General features: G+C 40.4%; 1 protein-coding gene across 1 annotated transcript; it reads right to left on the bottom strand.

The window, feature by feature from the left end:
- Nucleotides 1-374: 374 nt before the first annotated feature.
- On the bottom strand, nucleotides 375-15,625 carry pou6f1 (POU class 6 homeobox 1). The gene is given in 13 exon segments (XM_086026221.1): nucleotides 375-2,391; nucleotides 5,193-5,361; nucleotides 5,459-5,594; nucleotides 5,684-5,917; nucleotides 8,983-9,111; nucleotides 9,201-9,466; nucleotides 10,316-10,544; nucleotides 11,345-11,484; nucleotides 11,560-11,740; nucleotides 12,446-12,488; nucleotides 12,490-12,525; nucleotides 14,632-14,716; nucleotides 15,279-15,625. Coding segments are annotated over 12 exon segments (1,935 nt in total). The 5' UTR covers nucleotides 14,658-14,716; nucleotides 15,279-15,625; the 3' UTR covers nucleotides 375-2,045.
- Between the last annotated feature and the right edge of the window lie 577 nt (nucleotides 15,626-16,202).

Raw genomic sequence — 16,202 nt, 5'->3', positions numbered from 1 at the left:
AATTGGTTATTAATGTCTTTATTCAAATTGTTTTATCCATTAATATCATTAAATATGTTGTCATTAGATGTATTATAAGTAACAAAAGCATGAACAAAACCATTTTACACAGACTGTTATTATGAATAACAACATTGGGAATGAACACCCAATATTCTATTATTAAATAACACTATAAATATTTGAACCTTTTATTTAACGTCATCTACAAAACACTTGGCCCATCTTTTTGTTTTAAAAATCAAATGTGGCCCTTGAGCAAAAAAGTTTTTCTACACCTCCTCCCGTCCGATTCAATCTCAATAAAAGCATCTTTTATCTGTTAGGATCAATTGGTCTGAGCGTGAAACTGTATAATCACAAATCAACACTCATTAATTACTAAAGACAGTTTATTTACATTTTACAAAAAAACAACTTATTTTTTTCCTCACTTCTTGCAAAAGCTTGACTTTCCAGTCAAGCAAAAGAAATTATAGATACCATAGTTCTCTAATTTGTATTATATATATATATATATATATATATATATATATAACTTAGGTTAATGTTATATAACAATATTTCATCTTTCTATAAAGCGCTTCGCAAGCAAAACCAAACATTTATTGTCTAATAGATGTATGATTGCCTTGTCAGAATAGCAAAAAAACTAATTTACTTATTGTATGGCATTTTGTTTTAATCACCTAATCTTCCATGATTCATATTCAACCTGCATGACAGTAACTGCTCTGTGTTAAGAGTGTTGCTACATTTCAATATCGAAAGACTGTAAAATTCAGAAATTCATAAATCCCACCAACATGGCTGCAATTTTCGCAGTACAAAACAATTCGTAACATATATTTTTTTACCTTCTCAGGCGTCAATAAAGTGCAAAGAATCCTTGACAATTAACATAGAGGTTAAACATAACTGTCAGTTAGTAGAGACGGAAAAATCCTCCCGCACATGCAACACGCCCACTCAAGTCATTACACATAACTCATATGTAATAATTCCATCAACTTGATTTATATTTGGCCCATTACATTGATCTAAAACGCATGTAGGGCGTTTTTTAAAGTTAAATTGTTAATCATTTTTGATAAAATGAAGAACTCATATGACTTGAAATGAAGAGCAAGGTTTGTTACCACTGAAAAAAAGAGAAGGCACGAAAACAGCAATACATTGTGATAAAATCATACAGGTTAAGGACAAACTGTATTAAAAACACAAACTTTGCATTAGTGGTCTTATAAGCAATAGCCTAAAATTAGCTTCGGACTTGTACCAACTTCAAACATCAACAACTAGTATAAAAAAACATATCAACACAGTTGACTTCAGCTATTATGATTATCAAGGAATACCAAAAAGATGATTGTCCCTGACCAATTGCAGAATTGTGTTGTGGCTGCATCGAAACGCAGCAAATGGAATTGTCCATTATGACAATAAACTTGATACAGTGGAACCTCTGAAGTCACTCCGACTTGAAGCAATTTGCCAGGGTCAAACTGTCACCTTGAAAATACCATTATAAACCGTATCTGCACAAGGAACTGTTTAACATTCTTAACTGTCATACAAGTGTAAAAATAAGTTTGTCACTGTAAAACAGCAGTTCTACTTTGACACAGTGATGTCATGTATGGTGGTGACAGTGGAGTTTTACCACAAAAAGCCAAAGAAAAAAAATACTCTATAGAGTTAATGTTTTTATACAAGCCGAACAGAGGTCCTGCGATGTCATCTCGCATTCAAACTTTGACGTTTTGTGCAATTTCTGGAGGTATTTTTCCTGAACAGAACATTGGTATGCTCCACGTTAAGAGGTTCCACTGTACTCAAATATGAACAATAATGCCACTTTTTTACACAAATTCACATGACTTAAATGTGTGTATGTTATCATTAATGGGAGGACCATGCACACATACTGTACACTCAGCCTTAGAACCCAAAGGTTCACTTTAGTACTGTACTTGCACAGAGTCTTAGATTATGTGTAACTTCATGTTGTTGTATTTACAGCAAAATCTGCAAAATTCCATTTTCTACTGGACCTGGAAAATGTTAATCTTGCTCGTGTTTTTCAGCGTCTGTCGCCGGTTGCAGAACCAAACCCGCACCACCTCTCGGTCGTAGTTGAGCTCCTTTGCGATTTCCGTGATCTCCTGGCCTGTCGGTAGCGAGTTCTTCTCAAAGTAGGAGTTGAGGACTTCGATTGCTTGAGGCGTGAAACTGGTGCGCCGCTTGCGTTTCTTCGACGGCTCGCCACCGACAAATTCCATCAGGTTCTGCTGGCCCTTCTGGTTCCAGTGCTCGGCCTCGGCAAGCCATTTCTCCAACACCGGCTTCAATTTCTGGGCACTCTTCGGGGTGATGTCCAGCTTTTCAAACCTGCAGCGGAAAAACTTTTCATTTAACACATCAACACAGACTTATTTTAGGACCTCTGAAAATTGGGCATTGCAAGTTTTTTTTGGTTTGTTTAAAGTGGAAGTCAAGCCAAACATACTGTATTTCAAGAATATGTTTTATGCAGGCTCAATAGCTGAAACAAGGCATTCTGATGAATATTTCTTTTGTTTGTGGAATATGAGTTAAGCAGCAAAATCCACCCGTTTTGAGCCATCTCAGGGGGGTGGCCATTTTGTCACTTCTGTCGACTGAAAATGACATCACAGTTGCTCAGGGCTCAGGTAACAACCAATCATGGCTCAGCTTCAGAAAACAGGTGAGCCGTGATTGGTCATTACCTGAGCCCTGACCAACTGTGATGTTATTTTTAGTTGACAGAAGTGACAAAATGGCCAAGCCCCTAGGATGGCTAAAAACAGGTGGATTTTGCTATATTCCATATACGCAATATTAATCAGAATTTCATGTTTCAACTAGTGGGCCTGCATATTACATTTTCTTGAAAAAAATATGTTTGGGTTGACTTACTCTTAAAAAAAGCATTAGGGTAGAGTGGGTAGAGTGGAGTAAGTAGTGCCAATTTTTACTTAAAGTGCCTTTTACACAAGAATGCCTCCAACTAAAATGTACATATAGTTAAGGATGTTGTGCATTCCTGGGAGAAATCACTTTGGATCTTAAATCAACTGTTTGAGAAATATAGCTTTAGAAAAAAAAGTGTTTTTTTGGCACTTGCCCCTCGTGTGGGGTAAATTGTGCCATTAGTCAGAAATCACTGGGGTAAATTGTGCCGTTGATAATTGAAGTAAAAAAGATCATTTTAATCTCACAAACAATAATGCTACATAAAAGCAAAACAACTTCAATACAAAAGCACTTGTTTATTTAAATGTTTATTTAAAGTAGTAAGATCATCAAAGGCCAATTTCCTTCAACAAGGCCTAGCGCCACATGAACACATGGTCAGAACAAAATTTATATTCCAAAATGAGCACCTAACTGCATCTGAATATCTTCACAGATTTAGCTTACTACTGGACATTCCACTTGTCAATGCTGCAGGGGAATGTGAACTTGTGCTCCCTTCTAGCTGTATCACCAAGCCTATTTCTTTCTTATCCATATATCTTTTTATGGTCATACTGCAGATCTTCATCTCCTTTCTAACCTGACGTACGGTCTTTCGCTGTTGCACCTCTTTCACTGCCCTTTCCAACTCCTCAACCCTTATCCCAAGCCCACCATTTTGAAAGAAATGCATCCCCCAGCTGTTTTGAGCTAGCATCAGGCTAACTGTATAGACTCATGGTGTAGCTTACTAAACCACTAAAACGTGTGAACTGTTTTCATAGTTTTATATAATTTTTCAAACACAGCAATCAAAAAACCATTATAGAAATTTTAATTTGAGGGCAAAATAATGTTTTTTTTAACTTAAATGTGCTTACCTCTCAAGCCATCTGACGTTACCCGAGATAATGTAAAGGCAGCAGCATCATTAAACGTAAAGGCCATAAAAAAAAACATCTATATAAAAAATACTGTTGACCTTCTGAAATGTGTTTAGATGAACAACATTTGCAGTGTTACCATTTTTTTTTTGTGTAAATAATGATAAAATTCATTGAAAATATTGGTGAATACCTGACAGTCAGAGCCTACCACACATGTTTCTTTATCTGCCCAACAACAGGTGATACATTCTAAAATGTGGTATGACTATTTCATACCAGATTTACTATTAATTTTAGGGAAGTTAAAGAAACATGACTACAAAGTGACTTGAACGCTCAAATTTCTGATCAGAAGACACCTAATACTATTAGGCCACATAGCCCTGACTAAGGGTATCACAGTATTTCGCTGGTTTGGGCCAGAAACTTGGAATCTCCAAAATCAGGGAGAAAAAAAACCTGACATGGTTGTTGTGCCATGAGGCCATTTTCTATGCTTTCCATTGGTCAATAATTTGTAAAAATAACAGACCCATGTTGGGACTGACCAATAGTATTGATATGTGAAAACATGACCATGACCTAAGTTAGACATAGGAGGTCTCAGCCTTACGCCAAGCGATTTGTAAGCGATGTGTCAACATCTCTTATGAATGCCGCTTCTGACGTTATGCATAAACCAACAATGACCATCAGTATTGCACTGTTCAAATATTTTTTTTGTCTTAAGTTCAAGATGTCATTTGCATTGCAAGCCCGAGGGGCACTTGATGTCAGTTTTAGTCGACAGCAGGGGGCGGAGCTGCATAATGTCAGCCACCTTGAATGGCTGAAAACAGGCGGATAAACCTCCTTAATTCTTATTCCACTAATGCAATATTAATCAGAATATAATGTCAAGATTAGTGGAGGCACATATTGCGAAGAAAAATGATGACTTGACTTGCGCTTTAACAACAACAACAACTCTCGCCTATATGACCATGCATATACCATGACTTGCACTATTGTACTGCTCAAGTATGTTTACATTATAAGTACGTGATATCAGTGATTATCAATAATTGGCGGGACAAATAATCACATTGATTACACGACAAATTAAACTGCGTAGAACACAAAACATGAACTCAACAGAGCAGAGCAAAGCTTGCCGTTACAAGCGCGTCCAAACGCACAACCCAGTCTGTAGTAAAGGTTTACCAGGTTGGTGAATTACTTTGCTACCTTGGGAGAATTTAACTGTATATTTTCCCTCTCAATTGAAATGTGTTAAATGCCATTCCCTGTTTGTAAAAAAAGATGACAAAAACAGGTGTAATTCACCTGCAAATGGCGGACTGGCTGTAGGCCGGGCCCTCTGTAGCAGTCAGAGCCTGTCCCACTTGAGTCTGCGTCAGTCCCAACGAGAGCCGACGGATTTTGAAATTCTTGGCAAACTCTCGTATTTCTTCCAGATTGATGCCCTCCTCACTGCTGGCGGCCTGATGGGGCTCTGCCAAAGGGGGGAGGAATACATATGGTACATAAAATTGGAGTGTACATAACATAATACTAATTTGTGTTTGCATCAGAGGGGCAGATGTACATACTGCTGACAAGCTGGCCCACTTTTGCTATATCGCCACAGGTGATGGGGAGCGATGAGGACGGAGAGGTGGTGCTCTTGAGGACCGACGGCTGTGGGGCTATGACAACTGGCAACTGGGCGGCAGCTGCTCCCGGCGCCTGCCAGGCATCGTGTACAAACCAGAACAAATGAGTAACATTTTGCGACCCAAAGATGCAAACTAAGTGAGACACAGAATCATGTATACCTGGGTGGTTGTTTTGGAAGGCGAGGGTGGGACGGCAGCTTTGGGAAGAACAGCAGCAGAAGCTGCGACCGCGGCGGCTCCGTTCCCGACCGCAGCAAAAATCTGGCCCTGGGTGTTCAGGAGCAACTGCGGGGTGACCGTCTGGACATGCAGACCCTGGAGGGGGAGGGTCGGAGTGGCAGCCCCCGCAGCCAGAGAGGCTGGGTTCACCAACAAAGGAAGAGTTCCTATCACCTGGGAACAGTTGGAAAAAATGTCTCATAGGCAAAACATAAGGAAACAACTTCGTATTAGAAAGTGTCAAAATTGGATTTTGAATGACGGCACAAGACTGAAAGTGTATTTTTCAGGTCTTTACCAGTCACAGCGACTATACTTTATAGATTTATCTCAAGGCAAAAAAGAAAGAGTCATACCTTTGAATAAACTGCAATGTATAACACTAAAACTTTCTTTAAATATTTGATCAACCCGCTCACCAGAAAATGCAATCATTTCAAGAAGGACATCATATAATGGAACTTCATTGAAACCAGAGGGGGATTTTTCCACCCGAGATTCAGACTTTACTCTTCATTTTAGGAAAATTAATGAAAGCAACATGACCACAAAAAGACTTCACCTACAATTTGTTGACACAAAGTCAGACGCCTTATCCATTACAACAGACAGTGCTTCACATAATTGCCACATTGTTTGTCAGGAGCATGTCAAAATCTCCAATTACACATCTGACTATGCTCAAATATATTAACATAACAAATTCATTATATCAGTGATAATTAATATCTGTCTTACATACAAATCAACTTTGTCATTATTTTAGGCAAATTAAAGACACCCAACGACAAAGGGACTTAAACCCTCAAACTTTTGCTCCACAGTCAGACACCGTATCCATTATCCAGGCCACGCGGTCAAAACACAACTGTCAGTGTTTGCCAAGTTTGTGTGACAGGGGTCAAACTGGACACACATGCATGTGTGTATGCGTAAGAAACTGTATCATGCCGAAAATACAGTACTGAGGCCAGGACAGCATAGCGTGCTTGAGGAAGGGAAAAGATTGCTTAGTATTCGTCATTGTGGCCAAAACACACTTTTCTTTTCCAGAAGTAGGGTGCATGTTAACTGGGGCCAGTACCATCCTGCCCTTTGCCCCAATGTATGAACTGCCTAGTATTTGGAAGTTAGGGTAAGTCATTTCTTCGAGGGGTTAAAAGGGCTTTAAGTAGATTACTTGTCATTTGTACATGATGTGTTCATGCAAAGACATCAATGCCAATAACACATCAGTTGTGCTTGTAAATATATGTAAACAGGTCAATATGTAAATAATACTAAACTTTTTTTTTTTAAATAGCAACTATAGCATATTATCATTATCATGTTGTATTTGGAGACCAGACATTGTACGTAATCTTTCATTTAAAGGGGACATATTATGAAATGGACTTTTGAATTGCTTGTATTAAGATACCGTATTCGAATCTCTGGAGTGACCGCCCAACCATTAAGTGTGACATTAAATAAACAAGTAAATCTTTTCTTTTCTGCCCATTTCTGATAATGTGTCTGTGAGGGAGCCATTCTGCACTTCTAATTTACATAATAATTGCCACAATTGCCAAGTTTTTCAGCTTGTGATTAGGCAGCTAGGCTCTTAGATCTGCCATTGTCAAGACATGGCCGGAGTCCAGCGACACTAAAAGGAAACACTGTAGCCGTTTATCAATATCAAGAACATAGAGGAGCGAATTCACTAAAAGGATTGCCTGGCTTTTACGTGGTGCTAAGTGGTAAAAATGGAGCAAAATCAGAAAGCACACGCAGATGACGAAACGCCTCAATAACTGCGCTGCCAAGCAGATTGTGTCTCGTGCTCTAGTGTTATTTGCGCATAATTAAATGAGGTAATAAGCATATATTTGGCGGAAAAATTGCCCACCTCTATGCAAATGAGTCTCATTGATAAACGACGTGTTAATTCACTAACACAAGCACTAATAGCCACATGCAGTGTGAGTGAAGCAAATAACATCATTAGAAAGCTGGTGTGAACCTGGCGCTCCTCTGTGGAAGCCTGATTATGGCAACAGCGATTGTAGCACGGAGAAGGCATCATCATGCCAGCTGTGCTCGTGAGTGAAAATTCAGAAGGAAAAGCCAATTGTTTTTCTTACCTGGAGTTTTGAGGAATTTGTTCACACCGCGACAGGGCAAAACGTTTCATGTAAAAAAGCTCAATGTTGGTTAATGTCAGAAAACTACTACCTGGTTAGCAACATTCACATGCACATGTCTATTCATGCCAACTTCCACTTTGGAAACCATCAAAATAATCGCCACCATATTTGGGATTTTATGGATATTATAACATCTACGTCTCCAGAGGCACTCACTACAGCTTAATGAGGAAAACGCTTGTGTCCGTAAACGCCAAAATATCAATGAAACACAAGCTAACAAACTTTATTTAAACAGCACTTTTCATACAAAAAATGCAACTCAAAGTGCTTTTACATAAGTTTAAAAACACCCCCACACACCAGCCCAAGGGGATGAAGACTCTCACACACACAGATTAAAAATAAAACAGAAATGACCTAAGAAATAAGAAAATATTGAGGCGATCATTTTGATATTTTCAGAGATGTATGTGGGCAAGAGTAGAGATGTGCATGTCAATTTTGGTGACAATTGATAAGTTTTATGACTCCGATTTTTCCAGCCAAGTCTTCACGAGTCACCGAAGCGATAATTTTGCTCCTTCGTCCATTTCACCGTGATAAACTGAAGTGAACTTTTGGCATCGTTGCGTCAGTGACAGCCAATCTGTATCGAAAATGTACTTAATATGTCACACGCAGGCGCAGAACAAGCAGACACACAGCCAAATAAACTTTTTTTTAAAATACACACACAGCGTAGTGAAATAAAAACAATGTGGGACAATATCATTGCGGTCTGTTTTTTTCATGTGCCACACCATTGCATTAATTGACAAGTATCTTAGATTTGGTGAATAAATGCTGCATTCACTCTTGAAAATACAATGGAATCTGATCTGCCCCCCCAAAACAGAGTGATTTTAAACGAAGCGTGACAAGTGGAAATTAAGTTTGCTCTAATTCTTTATCCTTTGTGTAGTATTACAGATGAATGCAGTGGCCTATTATTAGGATGCATGGGAACACTACTAAAATGTGGCGAAAGCATAAATACAGCATGGTCCCTTTAAAAAAAATAAAATAAAAAAAAATCAGTTGTATTCTCTTCAGATTTAGGTTTAGACCAACCTGTCCCTGTGTGGTTGTCAGAATCTGGCTGGTGATGCCTGCCATGTTGGACATAGCATTGGTGATAATGGGACTGGAGGTGAGGGAACTAAGAAATTGGGTCTGCGCTCCCAGCGATGCCGCATTGATCTGAGCAGAAAAACATGATTTTAATAAACAACTGAAAAGTGAAGTCATGCGCAATAGTCAGAGGCAAATCCCAGTTTTGACTTCCTTACCAGCGCGGGATTGATCGAGAGTCCTGCCGTCTGCAGCGCAGCCACCGATATGTTGGACTGGGCGGCCACGGTTGCTGCTGGTGTGGCTTGAGCCACTGCATCTTGAGCAGCAGAGATGATAGTGGCTGGTGTGGACTGACACGTCAAGCCAGCGCAAGGTTGCTGCAGGGCTGTCTGCACAGGCTGCATGGAACCCGCGGGAGGCTGGAACACGGCCTGCGTGCCGGTTTGTAGCGGAGGCTGAACTGAATTCAGAACTGTTGCAGCTGAGGGTAAAATGAGCAAGAGCTAGGTCAGCGTGATTCTGGCCAAAATAACAATCATGATTATATTGTAATCACAATTATTACCCGGCATCACGGTTATTCACCATGTTAGGGAAAACATGTACTACTACTTTCAACAAACAATATGTAAACTTTAAAATGAACGGATTATGATTTTAGAATGAATGATCATTTAAAAAAATTAACAATGACCCCAAAATTCAACATTTACGAAAGGCTAACTGAATAAATATGCCATTATCTTAACATTACTTGCACTGACTAAGAAACAAGTCCAGACAAACAGTCCTTTTCCAGGCGCGAGCTCCTCACCTGCAATTTGTTCTGTACTTTCTTTGCTCATCAACATGGTGCACTTGTTTATTATTTAGGCAGATTAATGAAGTCTTAACCATGCGTTGGCTCCCTGGTGTTTGGCTGACTGCTGGTTGAAGTGCTTGATTAGTCCACATTTTAAATGTAAACATCGCCACCGATTTTTTTCCTTTATTTGTGGCAGCCCAAATTGTGATCATGATTAAAATTCGATTAGCATAATCGTGCAGCCTTACCAAGACCATGATGTTTGGACGTGATTCAGATGAATTTGAATATCTGAACATGAGATTACTGTATAGGGTCCTTGGTTTATGGCAGTCCGACATATGTTTCAAAGTTCACAACTAATTTGTGCAACGCGTAGATCGTCACGTGGCCCACAATATCAAAGCATCATAGTTAAATGGCTAATATAATCATAATAAAATAACCATGTGGTTTTGACCCGCTTGTACCAATCAAGACTCAATTGGCAACATTATCATTGTCAACCGTCATCATGATCATTACCTTGAAGGCCAGCAAAGGGCAGTTTAAGGAGATTTGCCGGCTGCGTGGCGGCGGCGGCGAGTCCGGACAGAGTGGCCACATTGGTAGTGGGCAGGGTGAGAACAGCCAGACCCCCCTGGCCACCGATGGAGCCCGCCATACTGATGGGGATGAGCAGAGGCTGGCCCAGAGAGCCTGTCTGGGCCAACATGCCAGTCATCAGAGAGGCCAAATTTTCTTGTGACAGAACCTGTGCGGTAAAATAACACATTAACTCGGAGGATGAAACACAAACGGAAATCAACCCAAAACATATTTTTTTTCAAGAATATTTTTTTTCAAGAATATGTTCCCAGCAGGCCCACTAGTTGAAACACGGCATTCTGATGAATATTGATTTTGTGGAATATGAGTTAAGCAGCAAAATCCACCCCTTTTTAGTCTATTCGGGGGGTGGCCATTTTGTCACTTCTGTCGACTGAAAATGACATCACAACTGCTCAGGGTCAGGCGATGACCAATCATGGCTCAGCTTCAGAAAACAGGTGAGCCGTTATTGGTCATTACCTGAAATTTTGAATTCACCCAACTTATTTTGGATGGATAATATTCTGTTTGATTACATGTTAATAATGATTTTGGATGGATAATATTCTGTTTGATTACATGTTAATAATTATTGAAATGTTAATTGCTTGTGAAGAGTGCGTCATTTGATTCCTTTTATGTTTGTATTAACACGGTAATTTTACATCAATTCCATGTTAACAATTTTGTGGATCATATCATATCAAATATAATCAATTTATTGATCATACGTTACTATCTTACGAGGTTGTTATGTTAGGGATCAACTTGTTCTCAGTCATTTGTTGACCGTGTTAAACATTTGATCTATATTGGTGATAATAAGTGATGGTGTATATATCTTGATTGATAATCATGTGGAATTTGATTAATCTAACTATCATATGATTTTGACTTGGAAAATCAACTGTCAATTTTCAGAATAGGGACGTTACATTGTGAACACCTTTGTGAAAGCCATACCTGCGGACAACCTTGCACGGTGATGGGCAGAGTGGCCGCAGGAGGCTGCGGCAAGGATAGACTGATGGGCACAGTCGGACTGAGGGTTTGGACGGCGTGGGCTGGCGCCTCTCCTGATGTCACTTGCTGTTTGCCAGCTACTGCGGATGAGGCGTTAAGGCAGCCGCATTTCGTTCACATGCAAATTGAAAATCAAAAATGCGGCTTCAGCTTACCAACTGCTCCAGTGTTTTGGGGTGCGCCATGGTCATCCCGTGGGCGGCTACCCTCAGGTTGGCCCTCTCCCTCCTCTGTTTTGCCCTCACTCCTCTTCCCTTCAGGTACCGATGAAGACAGAGACGCATCAACCTCGACCTCGAGCACGCGTATCGTCTCGTGGCCGGACATCACGATGACCTGAAGACAAAGGGACGGTCAAGTATCAAACAGAGGGCTGACTGACGTTTTGTTCTGTTCTATTGATCGTTCGTAATTCTGTGATGGACAAACTACAAAACCCAACCACGGGTCAATTAGGACCCATGTGAGGCCATTATGCTGCAATCAAGAGAAGCTGCACAGTAGGAAATACCACACCTGGAGCTTACAAGGCCTAACCTGAAAAGATTCCCGTTGAAGATAAATGGATGACAACGTTCAAGGTAAATGTCTCAGCTGCCATACAATACGGAGTTGGGAGAAATTTGGGGGACGAAATACGCCTCCCAAATCTCAGCCTCTTCACAGTACTGAAAACGCAACACTTACTTAATGGAGTCATTTTATAGCGATATTCGAATCCTTAACAATCAGTCAATCAATCAATTGATTATAATTCCCATCACAGGTTTACACAGATGTAAAACTCGAGGGGTGGAACTGTGGCGCATTTGTCTGATGTTGCCATAACTCAACTTAAAACAACAGTATTCAGTCTGACTTTGCGAAACTTGATTTGGTACAATTTGGGCTGCATTTTCTTGTATCTGATAAGTTCCAACCAGACTAACCCACTAATTTGATTCTAAAGAAATGCAAATATGAAAGGTTGAGATGTGAGGTGACTGAAGAACAAGGTATAGAGAGAGAGAGAGAGAGAGAGCGAGAAAAGAGGATGCATACCTGGTCGCCTCTGGCAGGGAATTTCAAATGGTGGGGTTTAAATGGCTGAAAAAAGACTTCTGCGCTCAGACAGTGAACAGCTAAAGGAGGACAAAGAAGCTGAGCATGTTAAAACACAAATGAGGAGAGCATGAGTACAGCAACATAAACAAACAAACAATGGTAAGCATCAGCCAACAAGCAGCTCAAGCAGTGCTTTCTTTCAGACATCCCTTGGCACACCAGTAAAGAGCAATGCTTCCCATCCACACACAACAGCCGTTTTTAGATCATGAAAAAAAGCAAAGTGCTGCAAGGCAGGATTTATCATACATAAAGCATACAAAGTAGGACAGGGAGTCAATGATGATGCTGTGTTATTTGCACATTTTTGCAAAAGAGACATCCATATTAATCAGAATGCCTTGTTTCAACTAGTGTACCTGCATAGAACATATTCTTGAAAAAAATATGTTTGGGTTGACTTCCACTTTAAAGTGGGGCTGTCCAAACTCTTTCTTTCAGGAAAAAGAAAGAAAAACAGGTGCAAGGAACGTAAAGTGCGGATGTTTGTCTTTGTGTGCCCTGCGATTGGCTGGCAACCAATTGAGGGTGTCCCCCGCCTACTGCCCGAAGACAGCTGGGATAGGCTCCAGCACGCCCCGCGACCCTTGTGAGGATAAGCGGTATCGATAATGGATGGATGGATGTTTTTGGCCTGATGCCAGCGATATACTGAAATAGTATATACAGTGCACACATGTTTACACACTGGGATATTCATCCAGATTTGGAAGAGATTCCAATTTTAAGATACCCATTTACATGTGTGTTGTTTTGTTTTGTCTGCCATAACGCAGATCCTTTTTGTGCCATTTGAGAGCAAAACATTTGAATTACTCTACCTCACTTGGGCAATGCAGTGCCTTATACAGTAAACTACAAAAGATCATCTGGCTAATTCAGTGAATTGATGTTTGGACGGTTAAAAACATCTGGGAAAAAAAAGGTTGCAAGCAACCTATTGTACAATTGATTTTCTTGGTGGTTTTCAGCTCATTTAAATGAAATGATTTTCGTTAGGGAGGACACTTGCTTAATGAATGTACTGTTTACAAAGTATTGTGTACCTAACATTGTATCCCTAAAGACGTTTGCACACTAACGACAACCAGGCCAAATTTGTGCATTTCCCAACCTTCAAAATCAGCAAAGCCTGATTATTGGATATTTCTAAATAATTACCCTGAGCGATTGTCCTGTTGTGTGGTGTATTTTAGAAATGATTTTTCCACCCATCAGCTCAGAAAATAGTCGGGGCCAACAATCGTAAAGGTTAAACTTTTTTAATATTTATGACCATAAAACCTTGTATGTGGTAAAAACCAACTGACTCCGTGACGTGAGAACAATAGCCAATAAGGAAGTGACCTGAAGCTTGTTCTGTTGCTGAACACAAATAGAGGAGCAAATGGTTGCATTGGATGTTTGCATAATGCGTCTCACAAATCATTCAGCAAAAAAAAAATAAATAAATAAATAAATAAATAAATAAAAAGACAAGGAGATAAATTTGAAATATAGTTTCCAACTATGGTTACTGTAAATCTAGTTTCTTCTTCTCACTTAACTTGTTGTAATACTATGCATTTTTCTAGATTGTTGGGACATATGGATGCCCTGCTCCACCACGCTGCCTCTCACATGTCAGTGTTGATACTGACAGACATCTTGTCTGTGGTCAGCGTGTGTGTGGTCTCGTTATATGTAGTGTTCCATATGTGTGTAGCAGGGGCGGAGCTGTGGGTGGGCACAGGCCCACCCAGATTGACATACTGCCCACCCAGTGATATTCATGAAAAAAAAAAAAAGTAATTTAAATCCAAAAATTTAATTATAATTAAATTATTTTTCAATTTGCGTTTTGCTGTGTTTTTTTTTTTTTCAATATTAAGAATGGCATAATTGTGGTTGTCATTTTATTTGAATATACGATGTGTTGGGACAGGAGGATTGTGCTTAGTGAGAGAAATATTCAGGCCAACCCATTAGCCACGTTCTGGCTCCGCCACAGGTGTGTAGCCCACTGAAAAGTGCACATCTAAGAAGTGACCCAAGTGGAATTTTGTTCTGAGTTCTGTATGTGGTATGCATGTAAATTTCAACTGTCTGCAGAAGTAGATGGTATTCTTTGCAAAGTGAGTTACCTGCTCGTTGACAGAAAGCGGGGCATCTCTGACAGGAGGGTCCTGGGACTTCATGGCTTGGCTGCACCACCTCTATCCTCCTGGGCTGCGAATAAACAGGCATATCGGTCTCTCAGAATATACTAATTTTAATGGAAACACATGTAACGTTTAGTATTCTTGGCTATTTATGGGGCAGACTATTTACGGGGGCCTATAAACAGGCCCCACTGTGTTGCACTTGGCTGCAGAGAAGACGGGGGCTGGAGAACTTCCACTGATGGCGGGCATGAGGGGAATGCAAAAATTGAACACCAAAAAGGAAACGGGTGTGATGCTTTTCCTGCCACTGGGGTGCCGTTAAAACATGCGGATGTGCCAAAAGTTTAGCGGGTGTTAATGGTCTCGCCGCCATGCACCAGCCCCCCATTTCCAACCAATAAAAGTCTCGTCGGTCACTTCAGGACATCACCGCTAGACTGCCATATTCACCGTTACGAATCGCTCTCTTTTTATCATAAATATATAAATTATGCTAATTGCGAGCATTGCATATTAACCCAAACTCATTTCCTGTCACAGTTTGACCGCTGCACGCGAACGAGGCGACAAGAGTCGTGCTTTTTATGAGTATTTTTTCTTTTGTCATTTCTTAACGGCCAACTTACCGGTTCTAAAAGGTCCTTGTCACAGTTTGGTTCAGTCGCAGCTAATTAAAAATGCATCTCAGCTCCCAGACAGGCGCAGTGGCTGCACACACAAAAGCCATTTGCATTGATAAGAAGGAGGGCTGCAATGTTTTGGGGCATCTGGCCTCTCTTTCGGCTCGCCGCGATGCCAACACTTCGGCTCATACCCCCCGCCCTCCAAAAAAAGCCTCCAAGCGCCTCACAAGCTCCCATGTGAGGCACAAAGTCGGTGGGAATCGCCAGAAATGTGCCCTTTTCGCCACTACGTCATGAACATAATTTATGCAAGAAAAAAATCTTGCATTGAAAATGTCTGCCGCGAGTTGAGAGGCGCCGTGGCGCTCTTAAAGGGCCAGCGCACCAAATATGGTACAAATAACGGCGCTTGCAGGTTTTGCATAATTTTACCTCAAACTCATCTACCGGGGCTATTCTTGTTCAACTTTAGTTTCAAGTACATATAAATACCTCCGATTTTATGTTTGTTTTGCTACATTCATCACAGCAGAGGACTATCATAAGGTCACATTTGGGTGGTTGGGGGTGGCCTTTTTAGTTGTTCCCAATATTCGTTTTCAATAATACACTGTATTAGCTGTGTCAAATATAAAAGAGTATCGAACAGAACAAGGCAGCACAGAGATTAGAGGTTCAACTCTATGCTCTGCTCTAACTCTAGCATTGCTGTGTGAAGTTTGCATGCTCTCACTGTGCTTAATTGCGTGGGTTTTCCTTTTCCTTTCACATTGAAAACCCATGAATGTTAGCTGAACAGAAGACTAAATCAGGGGTTATAAATATGCTGCTCGTGGGCACCAGTTCACCCCCAAAGCCAAATGATTAGCCTGCAGACTTGTTCTAAATATAGCTCACCAGTATTGGACATTGTAATTTACCCAAAAT

This window comes from Filicampus tigris, chromosome 1, assembly GCF_054856515.1.
Source record: "Filicampus tigris isolate MCC_2025a chromosome 1, RoL_Ftig_1.0, whole genome shotgun sequence".
Classification (NCBI taxonomy): domain Eukaryota; kingdom Metazoa; phylum Chordata; class Actinopteri; order Syngnathiformes; family Syngnathidae; genus Filicampus; species Filicampus tigris.
This window is presented reverse-complemented; position numbering and strand designations above follow the sequence as displayed.